The sequence below is a fragment of the Enhydra lutris genome, unplaced genomic scaffold (genome assembly GCF_002288905.1).
Source record: "Enhydra lutris kenyoni isolate GAN:26980312 unplaced genomic scaffold, ASM228890v2 scaffoldscaffold62, whole genome shotgun sequence".
NCBI classification, from domain to species: domain Eukaryota; kingdom Metazoa; phylum Chordata; class Mammalia; order Carnivora; family Mustelidae; genus Enhydra; species Enhydra lutris.
This window is the reverse complement of record NW_019154146.1, coordinates 15,131,187-15,157,877: the sequence shown is the minus strand read 5'-3', so window position 1 is coordinate 15,157,877 and position 26,691 is coordinate 15,131,187. Positions and strand designations below refer to the sequence as shown.

At 38.0% G+C, this 26,691-nt stretch overlaps 1 protein-coding gene across 3 annotated transcripts in view; it reads left to right on the top strand.

The window, feature by feature from the left end:
* LOC111158708 (estrogen receptor 1) overlaps positions 1-26,691 on the top strand; it is a 290,590-nt gene that overhangs the window by 204,573 nt on the left and 59,326 nt on the right. For all 3 annotated transcript variants that reach the window (XM_022520922.1, XM_022520924.1, XM_022520923.1), the window contains one exon: positions 4,101-4,239. In XM_022520922.1, the coding sequence (XP_022376630.1) occupies positions 4,101-4,239 (139 nt within the window). The remainder of the gene's footprint in view (positions 1-4,100; positions 4,240-26,691) is intronic.

Sequence of the window (26,691 nt, the reverse complement as noted above, 5' to 3'; positions counted from 1 at the left end):
ACTCTATGACTCGATCTCTGAATGTAGGCTACAGGAAAAGATCCATGTTTGCTTTCTTTGAAAATTCTATTTTATAAAATGAGATTTTCTTGCATCTGATTTCCTTTGGTCTCAACAAACTATACTTTTTAGGTATCCATTCCGTCTCACTGCTGTGGATTCCACAGGCTCAGGGCCCTTTGTCACTCTCACTGTTGCTAAGATGGGAGTCCCCAGGTGATGGGAGGTGAACTGTCTCTGACTGTGTCACCTGGAAGATTATCTGTCATTGATGCCTGTGTTCATGTCCCATAAATGTTGCTCCGTCCGATCTTCACAGTGGCAACACATTCAAGCATTTGAGAAAGGCCTTGTTGAATGCCTTTATGTTATTGTAGCAGATTCAGTTGGAACTGTCCATCCTTCCTCTTGTTTATAAGGAAAATAGCTAAGGTTTGAAGCTTCATGACCATAGACAGATAATATAATTTCATTTGGAATTTAGGACATTATTTGTCTCCATTGGCTATGAATTGAGGGTCTTTATTTTTTTTAATAAAGTTTTTTTTTAATTTTAATTTTTAATTTTTATTTATTTATTTGACAGACAGAGATCACAAGTAGGCAGAGAGGCAGGCAGAGAGAGAGAGGGAAGCAGGCTTCCTGCTGAGCAGAGAGCCTGATGTGGGGCTCGATCCCAGGACCCTGGGATCATGACCTGAGCTGAAGGCAGAGGCTTTAACTCACTGAGCCACCCAGGCGCCCCAAATTGAGAGTCTTTAATGCACTGTTTTCAGGAGCCTTCATGATCATGGCGAGGGTTGATAGTCATCTTTGCACCCACACCACCCCCACTCATGTCTCAGGAACTTGCAGAGGACACTATGCAGGAGATACAACAACCCTTGTCTGAAGGCAATACAGACAGTTGGGAAAGATGACTAAAGAGACTCTTTCGTTTTGAGAGATCTGTATCATCTCAACCGAAGGCCCCAGCAATTCTGCTGTACTCAGACTAAAAACTATTGCTAGCAGACCTACTTCAGACAGATTTCATAATCACCAGACTTGTGTGGTACAAATGGTTATGGTGAGCTTCTGAGGCTCCCAAGAGACCACTAAAACTGTCAGACTTAAATAGCACTGAAGATTTGAAGTGAGAATTAAAAAGTATGATTCAGTTTACTATGTAAGGTTGCTAACAGAAAACACTCCTTTGGTGTTCCAAAATCGAATGGTTGTGTGGCCAACTGGGGTTCTCTCGAAGGATACTCCCCAATCTCATCCTGCATGATTGAGGTTTCTGGAGGGTATTGAATAGCAGGGTGTACATGTCATCATGGATGACATTATCACATGGTTATATTTTTCCCCATATAAAACAGTGAATGTCATGAAAGGAGACATCACTTTTCTAAAAGATTTGTTTATTTTAGAGAGAGAGAGAGAGTGAGTGAGAGAGAGTGTTGGGGGAGGAGGGGCAGAGGGCGAGGGAAAGAGAGAGTCTTAAGCAGACTCCATGCTAAGCATGGAGTCTGACACAGGGCTCAATCTCATGACCCTGAGATCATGACCTGAGCCGAAACCCAAGAGTTGGTTGCTCAACACACTGTGCCTCCTAGATATCCCAGAAGACATCACTTTCTAATGTTAACATTTCTGAAAGTGAGTTTAATTGACAGTGTCCATTTACAACGCTATTCTGAGACTTTACCCAAAAGATTGAGGTAAAATCTCAGAGAATTAAACTTCCTTGAGAGCTTTCCGTTTAAGTACTACTCACTGGAGTCAATTTATCCCATTAGACATTGGGTACTGAGAAAAAGAAACATTTCCTGTTGCCTGAGGCAGTGTTTCTTCCAGAACAAGGTTAGTCCATTTTGACCCAGTGTACTCCAGAGGTAAATAGCTGTAGGTTGTACAGATATCTGTTCCTTTTTCTATCCAGGAGGCCTGAAAACCAGTTATGCTGTTTTAATACTCAGTCATGGGTGGCTTTTTTTGTTGTTGTTTTTTGTGTTTTTTTTTTAATGAACAGAGTTACCAATTTTTTTCTCCAATTGCAAGCCCTGATTTCAGTGAGTGAAACTCACTCTTTCCAATGGAAGACAGCTTCTCTGAGAAAGTCTACACTGTAATGGGCCTTGGAATGGTCGATTGATGTAGGAGAAGGTGCAACAAATACGGATTTTAAAAAGCAGAATTTGATAGAATCATGCATCGGGTGCTTCTGATGAATATGCAGCCTAGCAGAATTTACAGACACATGCATAATTAACATCAATATAATGTATGATAGTGATCTGTTAGAAGCACATGAGAAGATGTGCAACATCATTAGTTATTAGGAAATGCAAATTAAAACCACAGAACTGGTGTGATACCTCTGTCCATCTACTAGAACATGCGATAGTTAAAAAGAAATGCTACCCCTGAAACTAATAATTTGCTATATGTTAACTAAGTTGAATTTAAATAAAGAATTAAAAAAAAAAAGACTGACCATGCCAACTGTCAGTGAGGATATGGAACAACTAGTGCAGTCATCTGTTGCTGGTGGGAATATAAAATGGACAATTTGGCAATTTCTTAAAAAGTGATATAAACACCTACCATTTGGTCCAGCCATCAGAGTCTTAAATAGTTACCACCACCCCCCGCCAAAATTAAAGCCTATGTTCATACAAAAAATTAGTACAGAAACTGCTCATAAAAGTTTTATTTGTAAGAGCCCCAGACTGGAAACAACCCAAATGTCTAATGAAAGAATAAGCAAATTGTATTTATTTATTGTATATTTCCATACAATGAAATACCACTCAGTGATAAAAGCAGTCAACTATTCATACAAGGAGACCATGGGTAAGTCTCAAAATAATTATGCTGAGTTACAAAAGTCAGATAGGAAGATGAGAGACTCTTAGGAATTAGATTAAAATAGTGACAGTGTATAGAAAGGAGAGGAAGAATTTTCGCATTACTTTGAAGATAGAATTGGTGAGGTTTGATTAGGGGATGACGACCTCAGGGGGCATAGACTCTAAGGTCTTTGTGTAGCTGGGGTTTCTCTGTATGGTTAGTCACCTATTTAGCAGTAAGGATGGCCCATCTATGTATCAGAAATGAACAGCTAATTGTTTAGTACTTCAAAGCCATAGTAAGGGCTCAATAAATTGGCCGTCTTCTTCCTCTCCCTCTTCTTCCTTCTCCCTCCTCCTGCACCTCCTTCTTTTTCTTCTCCTTCACTTCCAACCCCCTCCTTCCCCCTCTTTCTTCTCCTCCTTCTTCTTCTTCCCCTTCTTCTCCTCCTTCTCCTCCCTCCACCTGTTCTCCTCCTCTTCCTCCTCTTCTTCTCTTCCTCTTCTTCCTCTCCCTTTTCCCCTTCTCCTCTTGCTTATTGTTGTTGTTATTATTATTATTATCATTAGGCATCCGCCATATTGTCCGTGATGATTGGGAAAAAATTCAATCTCCCATTAAAGCCTTTATCAAAAAAGGGCACATTAGTATTTATTATCAGAAGTAATTATAATGTCACCTTTATTCCTCTGACTCATTCCCCCCCAAGTTATTTATTTACACATGTTATTTTATTAGCCTTTTTTTTTTAATATAGTGTGAAGAAAAAGAAGAACATGGCTTAGGGATGAAGCAAAGAAATGGAAATTTAGTGATTTCAGTCCTTGCCTATGCTCTAATTCCTATTTGGTTTAAGGCAATAGTTTAAATTTCTTGTACCTAAATATCTGCAACTGAATCAGAAATGAAACATAGTAATCGCATAGGACTATTAGAGATATCTAAGTAAAAAAAAAGTGTAAGATAATAAATTATAACATGAAGTATAGAACTTTATAGAAAGCTAAGGGGGTTGTGTAAGTTCGTATATTTCTATAGATGTGATACTTAGGCACCAAGAAACTTACACAGCTACATTAATGTTCACTGATATACTAGGTTTAAAAATACTTCCTTGGCTTTCCTATCCAGTGTGCTTCCATTACATCCATACCATCTAATAGGAAATAGATCTCACCAGTTCAAATGCCTGCTTGCATTCATTTCACTAGTAATGATGACTTTCTGTTTTAAGTCAGCAGGGTTTTCTTGTCTTGTTTTAGGCTTTGTTGATTTGAGCCTGCATGATCAGGTCCACCTTCTGGAATGTGCCTGGCTAGAGATCCTGATGATTGGACTTGTCTGGCGCTCCATGGAGCACCCAGGGAAGCTCCTGTTTGCTCCTAACTTGCTCCTGGACAGGTAAGTGACCTGACCAAAGCTTGGGGGAAGTACATCCTTTATAATCAGCAACTTATGCCTAAACCTCTTTTATTTGGTACTCCGTGAAGTGCCCAAGAACTTTATGAGATATGTTTACTTTACAAAGGGGTGAACATGGGAGATGCAGTCTAGTGAATTTCATGGGAAACTAAGGACAGCTTTCTGCTGGAGGATGCTAGATGTCTTAATAGAACATCCTCAGAGCAGTATGTTATTTCGAATATACACATACATAATTTGTATATTATATGTACATATACATATTAAATGAATGTTTATATATATACACACACATACATATGTATGTTTGTATTTATACACATCTGTGTAACTATGGACTCTAATTTTCTAACTCAACCTTCATCTTGTGTTACATATATTTAAAAAAAAAGGAATAACATCCCTTTAATTAAGGTCTCTTTTGGCCCACATACACCCAAACCAGAACAGCCTCTTCATTTCCTTCTCCAATTTTCCTATCAGTTAAAGGAGGAAATTTGACCAGCCTTCTGAAGGCAACTCCCAGTTCTATGAATTCATAAAAGTTACTTGTTCATTTTCAAAAACAAAGATTTCAGTTTTCAAATGTGCTACCTTAGTTAATGTATTCTATTTGGGTTGACACTTCGCATACATGATGTCCTTTAAACATCACGGCATGCCTGGGAAGCCTACCATTCACATCTGACCAGAAAGAAGCTATTTCAGAGCCATTCTGCTACTCGCAAACAGCATCCAACTGGCCAATGGGGGAGCCTAGATTGGAATTCAGGATCTGTCTGGCTCGACACTCATACTGCCTCTGTCTTGTGCACATGTTTTTCATCCTCTTTCTTGGTCAGTGATGCCTCTGTTGGTTTCCAGGCATACCTAATATTTGTGGCCCACATAACAACTTGAATGGGAAAGGACCATCTTCTAGATACTTCTTGCAAACTTCCTTTGCTTCTGCTCAGCAGTCTAGGGCTGCCAGATTGCCTGTGATGCATCCTTCCACATTCCTTCACTTTGGAGTGCTCCTCTACCTCCCCATCTCCTGTCCCTCTCCAGTCTTCCCTACCCCTGGCGAGCCCTGTGGAACAGAATAACAGTGAAGTTTATTTAAGTACTGGAGAATTGTACAAGTGTTGGTTACCGTTTTGTCATTTCGTGTTAGATAGCTTTTGAAAAACATTGATGCTACTGTTCAAGAAGCAGATTTTGGTGTTCCAAAATGGAGTCCCATATTAGAGTTGGTCAGAACTTTGAGGATAGCCACTAGTCTTGTTCTTTAGAACTGTGCTCATGCTGTATTCTGTGTCTTCTAGAGTTTATCTCTACTGTTCTCCTTCCCTTCTCTCCCTTCCCCTGTTTCTCTGCTCTTGCTGTTTTCCCCCTTCCACATTCTTCTTTGTTTTCCTTTGTTTCTTCCTTCCTTCTTTTCTTCTCATCCACCTCTTCCTCCTCCTCCTCCTCCAAATTCTTCTTTCTTAATTTTCTTGTGTTACAGTTGTGTGGTTCTGTGACCAAGTTATAACACATTTGCAGACCACATACAATGCTTCCCTGCTGCAGACTGGAATGTGTCTTCAGAGCTTAATTTTTTTGGATGTTCATTCATAACTGATCTTCTCCATGATTCCCCATTTCATTCTCTCCTGGGCATGCACTTTCTGAAAACAGTCATCTTGTCATTGCATTTTAAATATGAAAGGGTCTGGGACACCTGTCTGGCTCAGTCAGTAGAACGTATAACTCTATTAAAAAAAAAAAAGAAAGAAAGAATGTATAACTCTTGATCTTAGGGTTATGAATTCTGGCCCCACATTGGGGGTAGAGTTTACTTTAAAAAAAAAAAAAGTGAAACAATTTGTGATATTAACCCCACACCAAAGAACTCATTTTGCTAATGAGGTATTGATATTGCCTAGGATTTTGTCAGCCACTTGCTTCTCTTTCTTTTCCACATACTTTCACTGTAGGTAATGTTCTCTCAAGTCTCTTACCGCGGTGTGAATGAGTGAAAGTTCTCATCTGCCTCTTTTCCTACTTTCTTCAGTTCCAGAGGAAGTTCTCACTTCCTCTAGAGCAGGATTTCTCAACTTCTGCGCTACTGACATTTTCAGTGGGTTAACACCCCTCCTCCCCAGTGATAATAACCCCAAATGTCTCTAGACATTTCTAAACATGCCCAGTGTGCAGCAGTAGGGGAGGTGCAAAATTGACCCTGGTTGAGAACAACTCTTCTAGACTTTTCTACTTCAGTGCCCTGTCAGCTCTTCAGACTCACCATTATCTCTCACTCGAATATATTATCTTCCTTATCCATTTTGTTTCTTTTCTTTATTCTCTGTGTTTGTGACATCAACATTCATCTGGACACTGAAGCTATAAGGTTTGAGTTAATCATGGAGGCCACACGCCCCACCCATCATGTTAACCAGCTGTCAAGTCATTTCTGAGCCGTTTCTGAAATCCATACCTCTCCTTGGTCTCCATCCTTCTGCCCCCATGTGCTCTCTGCACAGATCCTCACTATCCATTCTCCAGATTATTGCCTCTCCACTATAGTCTGTCTGTCTTGGCCACCACCCCTCTTTCCTTCAGTCCAGCCCCCACAGTGTTGCCCCTGACTTCTTTCTAAGGCTCAGTTATAATCTTGACACTTCCTGACTCAGTTTCGATGGGCTCTTTCTAATCCTTAGAAAAAACTGTCTAGACTTCTTATCTTGATCATTATGTCTCTCTAAACAAACCTCTGCAGAGCCAGTCAAATACTGTAAATGAGGAAGGCCAGTGGGTGCGAGTCCAAAAGGCGGTGTTGAGAATTAAGTGAAGTTGGTGAGCTCTTGTCCAGGCTAAAAACACCTGGGTGCTGAATTCATCAACGTAACTACACACTTCAAGTTTTTCTGAAAGGTCCTCTGCCTTTAGGATTCCTTGTCAGCAGCTTACCGGTTCTTTATGGCTCATTTCAGATGTACTCTTCCATTAAACCCTTCTTCACGCCCTCCCCTCTGTAGGCAAAGGGGGCCTTTCCTTGGTCTCAGTTCTTGTGTGTGGTCTGCTCTCATGCCCCGGCCACCATGCAGATATTGTGATCGTGTGTCTTCTCTTCCTCACCTGCTCACGAGCTTCTTGTGGGCAGGAACCAGAGCTTGTTCACCCTTTTGTTACCTCCGAAGCACAAAATCTTCTATGATTCTCCAGTAAGTGTTTGTTAATCTCACTGGCTGTGGTCACCTGAGAGTAACTTGTGGCCATCAGTAGAATTTACATCATTGGATAGTCATTTTAGCTATTTTGTCATCGAACTCACTTCTTTTTTTTTTTCAAGATTTTATTTATTTATTTGACAGACAGAGATTACAAGTAGACAGGGAGGCAGGCAGAGAGAGAGGAGGAAGCAGGCTCCCTGCTGAGCAGAGAGCCCGATGTGGGGCTCGATCCCAGGACCCTGGGACTATGACCTGAGCTGAAGGCAGAGGCTTTAACCCACTGAGCCACCCAGGTGTCCCAAACTCATTCACTTCTTATTCATTGCTATTCATTAATTCCTGGCTTGGTCCCTTAAAGACTTAGCAGAAATTAAAATCCGTCTGTTTTGAAAGGATTTTTTAAAATTACTAAATGCGTTTGGCTAAGGCTTACACACTGCTTCTACTCCACAGACCTGTTCTGCAGCTTCTGAATTCCAAACAGGGATAAACTGCTTCTTATTTTTTCCCATAACTAGAGCCACTATCGAGTAAACTCCTCAAGATCTTAATGGATTTAAGGACACTCAGGCACATTTTAGTAATAAGAAAGGTATATAAATACGTGTAAATTATATAAATAATATAAAACATAAAAAATAAAATTTGATTTATAATATAAAATTTTCTATACTTTCCTAATTAACATGCACCCAAATATCAGGAAATGTCCATATTATTAAATTACCCTTTCTGTTGGCGGGATGACTCCCTTTGATGGCACTGATCTATGCGTAACAATAAAAATATGTGACCAGCAGCCCATTTGAAGTTCCTTCTACCTGTAAGATGGTTTTGAGTGATAGCTGAGAACAACTGTTTATGTTTTTACCTTGTAGGCTCCTAACCCTGTTGATAACATCCAACTCTCTGATTAGCATAAATCACTCTGTCCTCCCTGTTGGTCTTTTCCCAACAGTGTGTGCACAGTAAACTCGGTTTGTAACAAATGGTAGAAAACCCTAATTGGGGGCGCCTGGGTGGCTCAGTGGGTTAGGCCTCTGCCTTCGGCTCAGGTCATGATCTCAGGGTCCTGGGATTGAGCCCCGCGTCGGGCTCTCTGCTCAGCACTGAGCCTGCTTCCTCCTCTCTCTGCCTGCCTCTCTGCCTACTTGTGATCTCTCTCTCTCTGTCAAATAAATAAAATCTTAAAAAAAAAAAAAACACCCTAATTGTCAAAGCTTAACTGACAGCTTGTAAGCACAAAATGAACGTTAGATTCCTCCTCTTAATTTTAGCTCTGGCTTTGTGACACAGCCTTTGAAAAGTCAGCCACCTCCATAGGCTGTTTACCTCTGCATAGGAACAGGGAAAAGGAAAAGCCAGGAGTCCCACGCAGTCCCGTCACCCACGGATTACCAACGCCGCTCCCTGGAAACGGGGCTTATCTGTGATTGATTACAGTGATGTCCCATTCTCTCAAACCTTGTGCCTTGCAAGGCCATCAGGAGGATAAAATGTGTCCCGGTCATGCCTTGTAATTACTGAGAGGTTAGTACTGGCACATGGGGTTTAATGATTACAGGAATATAAAAACCTGCTGGGTAGGCATCCCACATTTGTGAACAGAGGACATATTTCCTATCTTGAGTCTATTTAAAAAGAGTTATTGCCTGATTTACTCCCTGATGACAACCCATGATATCTTGATACTGGTAGTTCGGAGCTTTCCTGGTAGTCATATGCTCGGAGGCTAATTTTACCCTTGGCGTGCTTAGCCTGCCCACACTTTCCAGTTCTTCCCTGTGTCCTGCAGCAATGAGTTCCAGGCTCTAAGTGCAGTCATCTCTTCCTGCAAAAACCAAGAAATAAAGGTTATTATAAGGTATAAATAAAGAACCCAGTAATTTCTCACGCTGTGTGTGTGTTTTACAAGAGCAAAGTTAAAGATAATAAGAATGCCTGTGAAAGTGATCAGGAAATGGAGAGAACTATTTTCCATTCTAGCACCTAATCCTCTGGTGTGTTTTGGCACCAGAAAATACAAAATATGTCCTCTGTGTCAACTAGGAATGCGTCTCTTCGTTTAGTCCTGCTCGAGTGCCCGTGTTGGAAAAATATAGACCTAAAAACAGAAGCAAAAATGCTCAACGTATATCATCCCTGGTGGGGTCTCTTTGTTCTTGCAGGAGGGCCTTTTACTCTGCTGGAAGGCAGATGTAATGTTAGAGGAAACAATGTAAATTGCGTATTCAGTAGGACTATCCAGTTTCCAAGGGACAGTCTAATTCTGTTTTGCTGGCGCCATCAGCGCTAACAAATTCTGAGAAATATTTGCGGATTTCCCAGTGAAGCCAAAGCACTCTGTTTCGGGTCCTGTTCACTCTCAGAGAAAAAAAAACTGTTCATCCGTTTGAAAAGCAAGGCTTAATTTGACAAGCAGAATATTCCCTTCACCCAGCTTCTGGCCAGAGGGTTGTTGACCTTGCTCTTGCCCTCGCTCCCGCATCAGGAGGCTCTGCCTGTAGGAAATAGCATCGAGCAGCAGAAAGTTCTACTTGGAGGCATGGAATAGGAATGAGTTCTCTTCCTTAAGAGGAAAACAGGTTGCTGCACCAGAGAGAACATTTGGCCTCTTCTACTAAATAGCAGACTGTTTCCAGATGATACATTCATTTTAAATGGAAAAGAAAAAGTCATTTTCTAGAAGCAAGAACATTTCTCAGTTTGCCTTGTTTATTGTAAATATTTCAGGAAAAAAAAAACATGTAGATAAAAACATGCAAATAAAACAGTGCTTCCAGCAACACTGTTATGGGCCCTTTTTAAAAAAAATAAATTAAATAATTTTTTTTTTCCTGTGTAAAGCTTGATGTAAATTCTTTGCAGATTCTTTACTTGGAAGAGTAAAAAATAAAGTTCTGGAATAACTTGATGAATTCAGAATGTAATCTGTCCAAAGGTTTCTCAGGTATGAAGAGAGGGACCTCTCTATATATTCCCTTTGCAGATTTCTCCTCTCTCAAGCCTTCTCAAGAGGAATAAGCTTGTAAAAAATGTGTGCCACATGGAAGGGAGCATTAGAGGAGCTGGGGACACAGATGCAGTGGGAGGGGTGAGGGACAAGTGATCCACCCATCAGAAAAGTCAGTCCTGGACCAGAGGCAGTTTTCATGTCTCTGGGAGTTCTGCTGGATGCCCTCTATAATTTTCCAGGTGTGCTTTGGTTTTCATAACTGTTTGCTTCATTCATATCTCAAGAAATGTGTTCATGACCTTTTTTCCACTCTACTTTATAGAATTGGATTAAAAAAGAAGAAAAGAGGACAACATTTATTTAACTTCTTCAGTGAGTGCAGTACTGTGGTGGGTTTTCTTCTATGCTGTATCTCATTAACTGTATGAGCATGCAGGTAACAAGATTACTTATATTCTGGCCCTGGATCCCTTGGTTCTTTCCAGTTCTGAGTCTTTAATGACTCAACAGCAGATACCAGTTGACTGATTTGTCAAAGTCTTTCATTTAACATTCTGACAAACCCTGGGAATATGACATTGTAAACGGTACTGGAGAAAAATTGAGGCCAAAAAAAAAAAAAAAAAAAGAGAGAGAGAGAGAGATTAGCAACCTGCCATTATTACTGCTTACCTGTGATTGAAAATGAATCAAAATATTTATCAGACTAAAAACAAGTTGCATTATACACTTTAAATGGGGTAATTATATGATGTGTGAATTTTATCTCATGGAAGATATTAGACACACACATACACGCATGTGGGTGCATACTGGAATTTCAGGAAACGCCACCTTGACCATCAATTCATGAAAGCATGTGTAGGGGTTCTATTGAAAAAGGCAGAAAAACTAAACATTGAAACCAAGGTTTCTCCTTAAAAACAAAAGCAACTAAGTAGCACTGTATTATAAACCTTGCTAAGCCCCAAGTCTTTAATTTCTCAAAAGGAATAAGCCTGTAAACAGTAAGGATCCACTCAATGTAAAATTGCTCCAGAGGAGAAGGCAGAATTCCAACCCAAGAATTAATCCTGTGTAGGAGGTTAATTTGACTTCTTACATTTCTATGTACCACATTATTTTTGTATTTACCATTTATTATTAACAATTAAACATCATCTTAATGGACTTAAATATAATCAAAATAGTACTTTTGACAGTTTAATTTTAAAATATCTTAATATTATGTAAGGCATACATACTACACAGGGATAATCAAGTAATCCCCTTCAGATCTGCATTCATCACGGGTACCTCTCCATAGTCAGCATCAGAAATTCCGATTCTCATTCATTTTAATGAGTCACATTAAAATCCGGTGATAAAGAAGACCAAGTTCAAGTCTGTGTGAGTTAGGATTCAGAGTAAATCAACTTAGTAGATATTCATGGAGAACCCCCAAGTCTCTGGGGTTCTTTTTTTTTTAAAGTCTCTGGGGTTCTGCATGATACTGGAGGATATGAAAAAAAAAAAAGATGTGTAAAAAGCAGACCTGTCCTCAGGGAATTTACTGTCTACTGCTAGAGTAATATTGTTATAGAAATGAATGCAAGCAAAAGCAAGACCTAAGCAGGTCCCCACTGCATCCCAGTTCATTCATATCTAGTGTATTTTCCTCCATCAATTTCTAATGGTTATAGATTCTGGGTAAAAATCAGTCCTTCATGTACACTTGCATTTATGTACCAATTCACTCTTGACATTTCCATGCTGGCATAAATACACTTATTGTACATTTATCCTGTCTTAAAATATACTCTAATACAAATAACTCTGAGGGTGAGAACACGCCGTGTGTTCATCATTTCGGGGCTGTCAGGAGGGCAATAAAAGGTTTATCAAGGGCGACGATCACAGATTACCCATCTTTGAAATATTTCTTACGTCAAGGTATTAGTACTACTTGGATATTTTCCTATTGATGATAGCTCTTAATTTTATGAGTGTATCAAAGTTTGGCTTCAGGACAAAAGAAATTACTGTGTTTGTTTCCATTTCCTATTATGAATCAAAATTGTCTTTACTATTAGTGTCATGGTTATGTGAACTTATGGTCTATGATTAAGTTCCCTTCTTCTCCCCTCCCCTCTTGGTGTTCTTGACTTCTCCTTTTGGGCTCCTAATACAAAGAATAAGGATGGATTTTCTCTTCTGATGCTTCTATGGCATTTTAAGTCATTAAATATTCTTATTTATGTTTTACCTGTATTTTCATTTCAAATGGAAAAGAGATGAAAAAAGGGCACCATTGGTTATTTTCTTTGGTTTTATACCATAGTAGAGACTCAGTTTCTTAACGTTTACATGATTTACCACTACTCCTTGCCACTGACTCTAAGATCCATCATGACTTAATTGTTGAAAAATAAGATGCAACAATGATAAAGAAAGGTTGCTTACCGTATGCCCTTGAGAGGAAGAGGGCTTCTCCTGTATCTTCCGGGTTTGGTCAGGATGAGCAGTTGAGGCTGCAGCTGGGGAGGAGAGGAGAGCCTCTGAGGAGAGGAGAGCCTGAGCAAACCCTTCCTTGAGTGTGGGTGTGTCAGAGATCCCTGGGATGAAGAAGGTTTCAAGATCTGTGGTCCTGGCCATTGAATGGATGGTGGTGCTCTGGGCAGGAGTTAGGAAGACTGGGGGAAGAGTGGTGCTGGGGACATCCTGAGGAGTTCTTCTTTATACATGTTGAGTTTAAGGTATAGAAAGGATATACTGAAGGTCATGTTCAGCAGGAAGTTGAATGTCAGAGGAGAGATGGAGATCAAAGTCTCATGTCATCTTCGTAGTTAAAAGGTGGGATGAATACAATAAGCAGACAAGACGGTGAAGAAGGAGATGTCTGAGGGCTGAGGAAAGACCTCCTCAAAGGCTGACCTTTAGGAGTTATAAGTAGAAGAGAATTCCCACCTGCCCTCCTGGGGCTAAGGCGGAATTGTTTTAGAACAGAAGCACAGTCTCCGATTCCAAGGGAGGGATGGCTTTCCAAAGGAGAAGGAGAGTGAATTATGCTAAATACTACAGAGAGGTGTATAGGAGCTAGAGGAAGGGACTAAGCATTTGTTAATTAGGCATCTCAGTTGTCCCCAAGGAGGACAGTTTTAGTAAAGAAGTAGAAAAACAACAGCAACAACAACAACCAGAGTATCAATGCGTTAAATCAAAGTATAATGTATAAAAGAGAAGACGTGCAGGAAAAATTAGTGAAAGGAAATATAAACTAGCTTTTTGAAATATTTGGTGTTCAAAAAGCTATGAAGCTCTACTTGCTGATAGCAGGAGCGTCAAGGGGAGCTGCTGTCCTAGTTCCATCCAGTAACGGCCTACGAGAATTTTTTACTGGCATTATGGGCTAGTGGAGTTTTGTTTATTTAGTGTGCATCAATCAGTTGATTGATTTTATTTTATTTATTTTTTATTAAGTTCAATTAGCCAACATATAGTACATTGTTAGTTCTTGATGTAGTATTCAATGATTCATTATTTGTGTGTAACACCCAGTGCCCATCAGATCATGTGCCCTCCTTAATGCCCAATCAGTTGATTTATTATCCTTTTTTTGGTGCTTCAGTTGTGCCATCTGTGGCTAATAGAGTTCCTTCATGTGACTTCTGTGTCATTCATCCTTAATGCCTCCTTGAACATGTCCTAACCTTGTATTGTAAATTTTGTAAATTTATTTTTATAAATTTATTGTAAATTTTTGTAAATTTTCTGCCCCAGTGGTGGAATCAACATTCCTTTAAGGAGGGCTTATTTGTTTCAGAGACATTGGTATTTAGAACTCAATCTTAGCACTTGGTGTGTTCACTATTTTTGAGCTCCCATTACCTGTAGATATTTCAATGGATAAAATTAGGATATAAGCACCTTTGAAACTATATGTATATTCATATACCCTTTATATCTGAAAGTAATCATTACATATAATATTCTGCATATTGCTTTGGAGGTTTCAACATGTATGTGTATAAAGAGCTTCCTTATTCCTTTTCATGACTATCTTCTATTCCATTGTGTGGAATCCCCTATGGATGGACATGTAGGTTCTTTCCAGTCTTATGCCATAAGCAACAAAAAAATGCCACAATAGATAACTTTGTGGTTAACTCATTTTGTACTTTTTGCAATCTGTCTTTGTGAGAGATTCCTAGAAGTGGGATTATTGGGTCAAAAGATACATGCATACACATCCCTGGTCATCAAAGAAATGCAAATCATAACTGTAATTCAATATCACCTCCCACCTGTCAGAATGGCTAAAATCAACAACATAAGAAATAAGTGTTGGTGAGCATGTGGAGAAAGGGGAACACTTGTGCACTGTTGGTGGGAATGCAAATTGGCATAGCCATCGTGGAAAAAGCATGAAGATTCCTCAAAGAATTAAAAATAGAACTACCCTACATTTCAAGTAATTACTACTGGGAAATTACCCCCCAAAGTACAAAAACACTGTATCAAAGGGGCACATGTACCCCTATGTTTATTACAGCATTATTTACAATAGCCAAACTGTGGAAGCAGTCCAGGTGTCCATCAACAGATGAATGGATAGAAAAGATGTGGTATATATCTACATACAGTGGAATATCATTCAGCCTTAAAAAAGAGTGAAATCTTGCCATTTACAACAATGTGGATAGAGCTAGAATGTATAATGCTAAGCAAAATAAATCAGTCAGAGAAAGATGAATACCATATGATCTCACTCATGTGAAATTTAAGAAACAAACCAAATGAGCAAAAGGAAAAAGGAGAGAGAGAGAGACAAATCAGACAGACACTTCATTATAGAGAACAACCAAATTATTGCCAGGGGTGCTGGGTGGGGGATGGAGGAAACTGGGGATGGGGTTTAAAGAGTACACTTATTGTGATGAAATAAAATAAAATAAATGGTCGAAAAATACATGCATACACAATTTTGCTAGATATTGGAAATTTTATTTACTATCCGTGACACAGGGTGTCATTGTGTTTTTCCACCATCCATCCATCTTCCACCATCCATGTGGAAGAGGGTTTGTTTTTCCACAGCTTCTCCAATAGACTGTCATCAAACTTTTGGATTTTTGCCAATCTGATAGGCAAGAAGTATCCCAAGATGGTTTTAAGTACATTTCCTTTTATTTTTGAATGAAATCAAGCATCTTATTTATGTATTAGGGCCTCTTTCATTTATGCTTTGGTGGATTGTATATTAATATTTTTGTCAATTTTTGTACCAGCTTGTCATTTTCTGTTCCTTGATTTTTCTTTTTTAAAGATTTTATTTATTTATTTGATAGAGAGAGATCACAAGTAGACAGAGAGGCAGGCAGAGAGAGGGAGGGAAGCAGGCTCCCTGCCAAGCAGAGAGCTCGATGCGGGACTCGATCCCAGGACCCTGAGATCACGACCTGAGCTGAAGGCAGCGGCTTAACCCACTGAGCCACCCAGGCGCCCCCTGTTCCTTGATTTTTTAGGAACTGTATGTATGTTAGAGATAGATGAGCTTTTCTCAGTATAGGTTGCCAAAATCTTTTCTCAGTTTCTCATTTACATTTCAACTGTTTTTGGAGGATTTTGCTGTATAAAGTGCTTTTGTAAGTTAAGTTTGATAGCAAAAATATATTAATTTTCCCATTATTGGAATGATTTCCCTACCCCCCAAATTATAATTATATTCACTTCTGCTTGCTCTTCGTACTTTTTACTCTTATATCTTGGGTCTGTCCATTTGGACTTTATCTTGATATACAGTGTGAAATAAAGATTGATTTTTTATATTTTTCCAAATGGCTTTTCAGTATTGCCAGCACCATTTATGAAAAAATTATTTTCTCAAGTGATTTGAGATGCATCCTTAATTACATGCATGATTTCTTCACAAACTTGAATTCTTTTATGAAATTTTACTTATCTTCTAAGGTTTATCAATTTATGATTCATTATCACATAGCTTTATTTACGGCAGCTCCAAATTTTTTTTTAAATTTATTTATTTTTAAATCAGAGAGAGAGTAAGCACAAGTGAGGGGAGTAGCAGGCAGAAGGAGAAGCAGGCTCCCTGCTGAGCAAGGTGGTACTCGATCTCATGACCCTAGGATCATGACCTCAGTGGAAGGCAGCCACTTAACTGACTGAGCCACCCAGGCTTCCCCAAATTGGGTTTTTTAAATTTTTTTAAATTTTTTTTAAATTTTTTATTTTTTTGACAGAGATCACAAGTAGGCAGAGAGGCAGGCAGAGAGAGAGGAGGGGAAGCAGGCTCCCTACTGAGCAGAGAGCCCGACGCGGGGCTTGATGCCAGGACCCCGGGATCATGACCCGAGCTGAAAGCAGAGGCTTTAACCCACTGAGTCACCCAGGCGCCCCCCAAATTGGGTTTTAATTCTGGTCAGACTCTATCTCTAATGTGCCTGCTGATTTCCCAGGGGTTTACAGGTGATGCTTCCTGATTTCTTTTTACAGGTGATCTTTAGTATTATCTTGTTTAACTCCATGAGAAAACTTGATAACATTAAGATTCTGTTACATATAAATTGGCTTAGGAAGTATTAATGTCTTTATGAGGTTGAATCTTCCCATTTGAGAATCAGTTATGCCTCTTCATTTGTTCAGATTATTTTCATGTGTCTTTCAGAAGTGTTTTAAAGTATCCTTATATATATTTTCCATATTTTTAAAGATTATGTCTAGGTATTATATATATATATATAATGTTAATGTAATAAATATACATATTGCTAACACTTAAGTAGCTAATTGATAGTTAAATGTTATTTTTGTACACTACTACTTTACTGAATTCACTTATTGTTTAGAGTAGTTCCATTAATTTCCATAGGCTTTCCTAATATATAATCATATCATCTGCAAATAGATTGTTTTACCTCTTTCTTTCTATCACTAAGAATTGAATTTTTTTTTCTTACCTAGTTGTGTTGAATAATAACTCTAATACCTCATAAAAATAGTGGCAAAGTAAAAGTCATTTCCTTGTTCTTATATTCATATTACAAGAGTTTCTATTATTTTAAAAAATACTTTATTTATTTATTAATGAGAGACTGAGAGAGAGAGAGAGAGGGAGGCAGACACAAAGGGAGAAGCAGGCTCCCCACAGAGCAGGGATCCTGATGAGGAACTCTATCCCAGGACCCTGGGATCATGACCAGAGCTGAAGGCAGACTCAACCGACTGGGCCACCCAGGTGTCCTGATAAGAGTTTCTATGGATTTCTGTGCTTTTTGATGTTTTTATTAGGAATGAAGGTTATTGTTTTTGCATTAAAATTCTTAAGAAAGTTTGGTATGAAATTTTTTCTTTTGTTAGTCTTTACTAGTTTTTGTTTTCAGTGTTACACATGCCCCACAAAAGGAGTCTGGAAGTTTTCTTTTCTATGCGCTGAAAATTTTAAGTAGCATTGGGATTATTTGGTCTTTAGATCTTCAAATTTTGGTAGAATTCTCTTTCAAAACCTTCTGGACCTGGTGGCTCTCTCAGAGAAGAACTCCCTGGAAATTTTAATTCTTCTGTAATAATTAGTCTAAAGACTTTTCATCTCTTCTGGAGTCAGTTTTGCTGTATAAAATCTGATAAAGTTATTTATTTTTCATAGATTTTCAAATTTATTGCATTAAATTGCATAAGTTTCTGATGATTGTTAAAAATTTTCCTCTGGCCTGATGGTTCCTTCTACTTTGTAATTTATTTTGTGTATTTATCCTTCTTTTAGAAACCTTAGGTCAGCTAGTGGTTTCTGTATTTTGTCAATTCTTTTCCCCAAAAGACTAGCTTAAATTTTATTTTTATTAGTTCTACTGGTTTTCTACTTTCTAACTCATCATTATATTTTTGATTTGTTAAGTCCTTCCTTTTGCTTTCATTCAGTTGACTTTGTAGTTCTTTCTCTAGCTTTTTAAATTGATTTTAAAATCATTTATTTTCATATCATAATATAGGCAGCTAATACATAGAGTTTTCTCAAAAGTTTTCCTTGGTTATGTCCCATAGATTCTGATGTATCTTGCTTTTATTATCCTTAGAATATCCTTATCTATCTATCCTATTTAATCAATTTCATATTTTATTTTCCCTTTTATTCAAGAATTATTTAATAAATGGTTTAATTTCCAGGGTACTTTTTGGTTTTTTTTTTTTTTGGTTCTGTTTTGTTTTGTTATTAATAAACTTTTCTTTTTTGGGGGAGAAATCAAAGAATACTGCTTATATTATTTCAAGTTATTTTGGAACTTATTAAGGTTTTCTTTGTAACCTAATGTAAGTTCAGTTTTTCTAAATGTTCCATATACACTTGTTAGGAAAGTTTACATATTCTTATTAAGGTAGAAGGTAAAGTATCTGCCTATGTTTATTTCTCTTTATATATTCTGTAATTTCTGCTTAATGGAAATCTATGACATGTTATCTAATGCATACATACTTGTATTTGCTTTAGCTCTATTGCCCATTATAGATTTTTGTATTGCAAAATTTTTTAATTCATTTTACCTTTTCTCTGGATTATATTTTACCATCTAATATCAAGATCACGACCTCTGGTTTCTTTTTATTTTCACTTACTATATTTTTCTCATTCTTTATTTTTCATATCTGAATATCTTTAAGTATCTATTTTATATAGTCTATAATTGGATTTTACTTTACTAGCTAATCTGGGAATATTTTTTAATAGGTGAATAAAGCCAACTTATATTTCTTGATACAAAATTTATGTTTGATTCAAATTCTGTTATTTTGTATTTCCTACATATTAAATGGTCTCTTTGCTATTTTCATTAGTCCATTTTCTTTTATTGTTAGGTCTTTTGTATTTTTGTTTTGGTTGTTAGATTTATATATATTTAGTCAGTTCCTCCTTTAGAAACCGTGTATTTCCTACCATGAGTAGTAGTAAAGTTAGCTGGAAACTTAACATCCTCAACCACCCTGGAATTTTAGCCACTAGGGTTATTTTTGTGTTAGACTTTGCAGAGTTAGATGTACTTAAGCTTCTACTACTTGAATTATTGGAGACAAATATTATCAATTTATTCAGTCAGTACCTATAAAGTAATCATTAGCTAATAATTTCTATGACTCTTCCATTCCCATCTTATTTTTATTACTTGTATTTTTATACATCATTAGAGCTTGTAATACTTAGATGTTCTTTTTTTATAGCATCTAACCCCAATTTTCAGTGTTCACGTTATCTTTAACATTTTTTTTTTAAGATTTTATTTATTTATTAGAGAGGCAGGCAGAGAGAGAGGAGGAAGCAGGCTCCTTGCTGAGCAGAGAGCCCAATGTGGGGCTCGATCCCAGGACCCTGAGCTGAAGACAGAGGCTTTAACCCACTGAGCCACCCAGGCTCCCCTCTTTAATGTATTTAATGTCCACCCTCAGACCATATGTTGATGATTTTCTAAACTTTGGGGTTTTTTTTTTTTTTTTTTTTTGGTTGTCTGGAGCTTCATTTATCAGGAGAGTTTCATGAGGATGATATTTTTAGTTTTAAAATGTTTATAATTGTTTTTCTGTGTCCTTTATGTGGAAAGGTTGGCTATATACAAAGTCTTTGGCTCACATTTTTTCCTCAAGTATTTGTAAATGATTGATCCATTGTTTTCTAGTATGAAATATTGCTGGCAGGAAGTTGGTTGGTAGTCTGATTTTCTTTTCCTTATTAGTAATTTGGACTCTGTCTGAATGCTATAAGGTTTTTGGTTTTATTTTTGTTTTTGTTTTTCTCCGTAGACTTAAATTTTGGTAATCTTATTAAGCTGTGTCTCTTTGCTGACCAATTTAGGTCAGTTTTCCCCACACACAAATGACACCCTTTACCTGTGCTTTATATTTATGACTTTCTCTTAAATCCTTTTATTCCTTTTCTTTACTCTTTATCTTTGCATCGTTTGTCCCCTATACCATGTTGTCCATAGAGTCTATTTGCTGGTATGTCCTGTCTGATTTAGTCCGCTTCTGAATGTTTTTGCTTGATTTTCAGGTTTATTTATTTATTTATTTATTTTCAGGTTTATTTTTAAAATGTCTCAGTTCTTGTTTTATTTGTTTCTGTTGCCTGACCATAATCATTTCTGTATTTTCTGTTGCCAATATGTGCCACTATTCAAAGATTTTATCGTATTCCTCAGTATTTTTAATTCTGAAATAGGCTATAGATTTCATTTACTTTGTAGAAAGCAGTACCACAAAGAGTTGAACTGTCAAAGCAGACCCCACTGAATCACAGATCTCATTCCCTGCACCAGGTTTTGACTAACAACTAGCAAAGGATACAAACTAAAGACGGGCCATGCTACTCACTTTCTGTATTTTGTTAGTATTTCTGTAGATAAAAAGTCTATGAGATTAGCTTCCATTCTTTAGCAGCTGCATCCCATAAAATAAAAAATTCCAGGTTTCTGTTTATTTTTTTGTTTTTTTTGCCATGAGCAATTTAGACAGCCTTGATATATATGGTTTAAAACACTGTTAGATAACAGCTTGCTTTGTTACATTTCTGATACTCAATTCCAGCAGAATGTTTATAAGATCCAATTAATAAACATACAATATACAAAACCAAATCTGTTTTTTTAATCCCAGCAACAAATACAAAATTAATATACATATACAACATATTATATATATGTAATTAAATATTACATAGATTCATAATTAAATGTACATTTAGGTATACTTTAATTTATAAATTTTATACACTTTTTTATGTAGTAACAAAAACTATAATATAATTTGGAATAAATTTTTAAAAGATTCTATTTATTTGAGAGAGAGAGAGAGAGAGAGAGAGAGCACGAGTGGGGGAGGACCAGAGGAGGAGGGAGAGGGAGAGAGAGAATATCTCAAAGCAGACTCCACATTCAGTGGAGCCTAACACGAGCTTGATCTCACCACCCTGAAATCATGACCTTGTCTGAAACCCAAGAGTCTGATTCTCAACTGACTGGGCCACCAGGTGCTCCTTTTGGAAAAAATTTAATAAAGAAATGGCAGGAGCTCTATAGAGACAATTAGGTACCTCTATTGAAAGCCATTAAGAATATAGAGATTAAAAAGGAAGATATGCCATGTTTATGTCTAAGAAGTTTTATTGAAAAATGTATAAATTCTGCACAAATCTGTCTATAAATTCAGTGTATTTCCTAGCAAAATTCTGGGTTTCTTGTCAAATTTATGTGGTAGAAGTCAAAGACCAAATATAGCCTAAATGCTTCTGAAGGCTGAGATTAAGATGGGGAAGTTGGGTAAAAAACCATAATTAAGTTATAAAGTCATAAAGCTATTATTATTAAACAATGTGGTATGGCATAGAAATAAGCACATTGACTAATAGAAAAGGGAGTTCAGAAACTGACATTTGAGAACGACTGAACTTTGGTAGAAGGAACATTGAAATTTGGAAGGAAAAGAGGAACCATTACATTAATTGTTCCTGGGACACCTGGTTATCTATGCAGAAAAATAAATAAATCAATCGGATCCTAATTCATAACATGTGAAAAATTAATTCTAGTTGAAGGAAGGACTTAATTGAGAGGCAGAGCTAGAATTTTTATAAGACAATGTTAGAAAAAGTCTATCGTGGAGTTAGGCATTATGTCTGAAAACAAAGACAAAAAGTACTAGCTGTAAAAGAAATATCGATAAAGTGGCTCTCTCTGTAATGAACACATTTTATAAAGAAAATAACAAGGAAGTAGGTTGTAGACAAATGAGTATTCATTTTCTATTACTCTTTACAAAACACACGTGTTGTTAAAATCCTTTTGTTTGGATCAAATACGACACTGACGATATCAGGAAAGAGAGAACAACCTGGACAGCCTCAGCCATCTTCCCTTGCGTCCACCGTCAGGAAAGCTAAGTCAGGAACCGGCACCACTTTAAGTTCTCTGAAATGTGAAATGGAAATACTTGTGGAGGGCCCTCACAGATGCATTTAGAGATTGTATGTTCAGGAAAATGGAATTGAAATGTTTTAGTAAGAGTCATGGGTCCAATCCTTGAAATAGATGTTGGTCGAGTTTTCTATAGCATGTAATTATAACACAATAAGACTCAAAAGCATTTCAATAAAGTGTGGGTGGAAGAGAAGCAGCCTACTTCAAGGGGTTCATTAGCTTTCTGCAGACTGGAGCTCTCCAGGCCCTTGGGAGGAACCCTGTTTACCTTGGTTCAGAATCAATTTTAACCATCACTGAGGCCTGGAGGGGTCACAGTGCAGCACGAAGTCCTTGGGAATATACCGGGTAGGGTAAGAAAGGAGAAAAATGTTTTCCTAAAAGCCCAGGAATGGGCTCAAGTTTTGTTTACCAGTTGTTTCCAGAACAATAGGTTATAGTGCCAACCACTGATGAAATGATAGGATTATACTCCAATCCCTACTTTAGTTTCTTAAAGAAGTTTCTGGTAACGTAGAGTAATAGCATTGGCCCAGTTTTGTGTTATTCTGTTTGACTAAAGGTATAATTTCTACATGTACTGTGGCCTGCAGCTTTGGAAATATTTAATAAGGGGAGAGAGAGAAAATGAAAGAGAGGGAGAAAGCATGAAAACAAATGAACAACTAAACAAAGGCCAGAATGTTGCCCTTTATGGTAAAGATGATGAGAAAGACACATTTACCCATAAAGGACACATAGATCATCGGTACCAGGACACATGACTCTGCTTAGAGTAGACCAGGTTCACCTGGCCTTTGAGATCACATAGATGATGTTGCTGTTAATGACACTCTGTGAAGTTTTCTTAATTTTTATATCAGTTTCTAATAAGCATGCATGAACTATTACCTTTCCCTTTCTTAGACTGCATTGCTTAAAAAAATGCTATAGAGTCAAACCTTCTAGAAAATAAGGGTAGAGCTCCAGTGTGATGATAATTCTACAGTATGTGTCATCCTCGTGGTTTACAATGTGCTCTCCTACACATTCTCTCATTTATCCTGAGAAAAACTCTGGAGGATATTAAGATGACATTATAAGGTTCATCTTTCCTCTGGGAAAATGTCATTTATAGCTGTTAAGGAATCTGCTTATAATCACAAGTCCGGTCAGTGAAGGAATCAAGACACTTCATCCCAATTTCAGGGCTTTTTCACTGCACCGTGAATAAGTGGTATTGATTGCTAATATCAACATTTTCCTAGACATTAGGAATATAGAGAAAAATAAGATACAAGCCTATCCTCTGAGTGTTTATTGTCCACTGAGGGGAAAAGGACAGTTACATGAATATGTAAGGCTTCATGTGTCAATGAAAAGTAGACAAGTACCAAATGAGGGGGAGAGGCATAAGTGTGTCTGTGGGTATGTCCATAGTCCAGGCCTAATCTCAGGAAAAGGGGCACGGGAGGGGTAGATGGCAAGGCACAAGGGTTATTTACTGTGGGCAAATGAATGGTTCGGTCTCAGGGCACAGGAGGAAGACAGAAGTTTTATGGCATCTTCAGTCTGTGGGTCTGGTACTGTACTTCCAAGTCTTAGTCCTGGGATCGGCTCCTTGCACTGGATCAGTGAACATACTTTGGAACCTGTTAAGAAGACAGTTGTAGGAATCTTCAAAGTCCTAACACAGCAGTAGCTTGGCGATCGACCAGGTCATGGTTCTCCATACTCACGTTCAGATACATAAATATGTGTGTTGAGGAGGGTTCCCAAGAGGCCTTTTATGAGGGTTGAGCATGGGAGGAAAGGCACATGAACATGAGCCCAGCTGGAGAAGGGATGGTTCTGGAGGGGCTATTCTGTGGGTATCTGAGGTCCCAGGCCCAGGCTCTGGGACCAGACTGCAGATTGGCTATCAATGACCTGTGACTTGGGGCAGTCATTTAACTTCTCTGTGCTTCGATTTCTTTTTCTTAATCATAGTGTCTTTTTCTTGGAGCTTGATGAGAATTCAGTGAATGGATGTCAAGTGCTTGGACCATTCTTATCAGCTCTCAGTAAGAAGAGAGTAAATGTTAGCTTTTATTACTATGATTCTGTCATCGTTGTTAGGCTTGGTAGTGGAGCTAATTGCATCATGGTCTAATCTATGAGATTTTGTTCATACTAAGATAAGAGTTAACAGTACTTTAAGAAGTTTTGGGTGCTGGGTAGCTCAGTCAGTTAAGCGTCTGCCTTCAGCTCAGGTCATGATCCCAGGGTCCTGGGTTCGAGTCCCACATCAGGCTCCCTGATCAGTGGGGAGTCTGCTTCTCTCTCTGTCCTTCACCCTGCTTATGTTCTTTCTCACTCACTCTCTTTCAAATAAATAAATAAAATCTTTTTTTTTTTTTAAGGAAGTTTGGTCACCAAAAGTGGAGCGAGGTAATTCAAGAGAATGAGTAAATAAATACTTTTACCTTTAAGTAGATACCAGTAAATCTATAAAATCTTGAATCTATGAGGTATGATTTTGGAGACTTACCTCCTTTGCACTCACAGAGTCACTGAATCATTATTTAAGGACTGAAATAGCTTTTGAGGCTTAGAGTGGTGCTCTTCAAACTGTCTTCTGTGGTTCTTTCCAAGGAGATAACCAAGGGGCAGCCTTGAAGGAAGGAAGGAAGGAGTGGGTCTGTGGGACATGCTCACAGTTCTTCCAAAGCAGATGCACTTTATTCTGTTTTATAATTGGAGTGTCACATATTTAATATGTCCTTATTTAATAAGGACACCCTTTGAAAAAATGATTTGAATACTATTGATGTGGTCCAGCCTCCTTGTTTACAGATGAGGAAATGGAATTCCAGAAAGGTTAAGGGATTTGCCCAAGGTTGTACAGCCATTTACTGGCGGGGACGGAGGGTGCAAAAACATAAGTACTTTTCCTGGTACTGTGCTCTTTACTAGTTATGTGATACTACCTGTTACTGCAGAGTACAAGATGACTGCATTTTTCCGGTTTTAGCAAAATCGAAAGGAAAATTTAAAAATATACTTCTCTGAGTACCTAAATGTGAGAGCTACAAGAAACAATTGCCAATAACTTGGCAGACACATATCCACTCCCCCCACCACATTGGAAACAGCTTTCAGTATCACTTGCCCTTCTTCAAATAGATATGTTTGTTTCAAATAGATATGTCCAAATTTTTATCTGATTAAAACTTAGATTTGGAAGCATTACATGAAGTTTTTGGAAAACAGAAATTACATGGTGAACTCAAGGGGAGGATTGTCGATAATAAAAGAAAAGACAGGGGTGCCTGGGTGGCTCAGTGGGTTGGGCCTCTGCCTTTGGCTTGGGTCATAATCTCAGGGTCCTGGGATGGAGCCCCACGTCGGGCTCTCTGCTCGGTGGGGAGCCTGCTTCCCCCTCTCTCTCTGCCTGCCTCTCTGCCTACTTGTGATCTCTGTCTCTGTCAAATAAATAAATAAAATCTTAAAAAAAAAAAAGAAAGGAAAGAAAAGAAAAGACGAAGGAAACAAAAGAACTCCAAAAGAATGGTAAATGTTAAAGAACGATATTCAGTGAAACAGGATTGTTTGAAACATGAGCTAAGAAGTCCTGGTAGTCTCTTTTGACTCTGTTCATGGGCCTACTCTGTGAACTGGCTTCGAGGCCCTGTCTTAATGGTTGCAGTTTCGATTTCAGTATGAAAAACCTGAAATTCTAAAAGGAAGATAGCTCTCAGGTCGTGTCTGATTATATTTTTTAATTCAAGTTTCTTGGATTGTTTGGCAAAATGGTTTGCATTTGTTGGTCTTCCTGATTAGATATCAAAGCCAGCACAGTTTTCCTAACCTTAAAACCAACGATTAAAATAACTGCCTTGTCCTATTTTATATCCTAATGAAAAACAAGAATCATTTCTCTTCTAAAAATGGAGTCTGGATTGCCTCAAAACATCCTGTACTCAGGCCTGGGTTCCACGCCACCTCCTCAAGGACAAGCTAGCAAAGTAGAGGTCTCCAGAGGTGGCCCTCTACCAATTCACCTGCTGGTTCCTGGTTTTAATTCCACCAAAAGCACTTATCACAATCAGAGATGATCTTATCTGTATTTATTTGTGTGTTATCTGCCTCTACCGCTTGAGTGGAAGCTTCAGGAAAGTAGGGGCTTTGGCTAACTTGCAAAGTGCTTGGCATTGAATAAGAGTTTGATAAATACCAATTGAATGAGTAGCTAGGATCCCTGGAGAATTTTAGGTCATTCATTTGTTCATTGGAATTCTAACACTCTGTATTGGATATGTTTCATTTGTCTTAAAGGATGGTGAATCGATTAAGGTTTTATGTT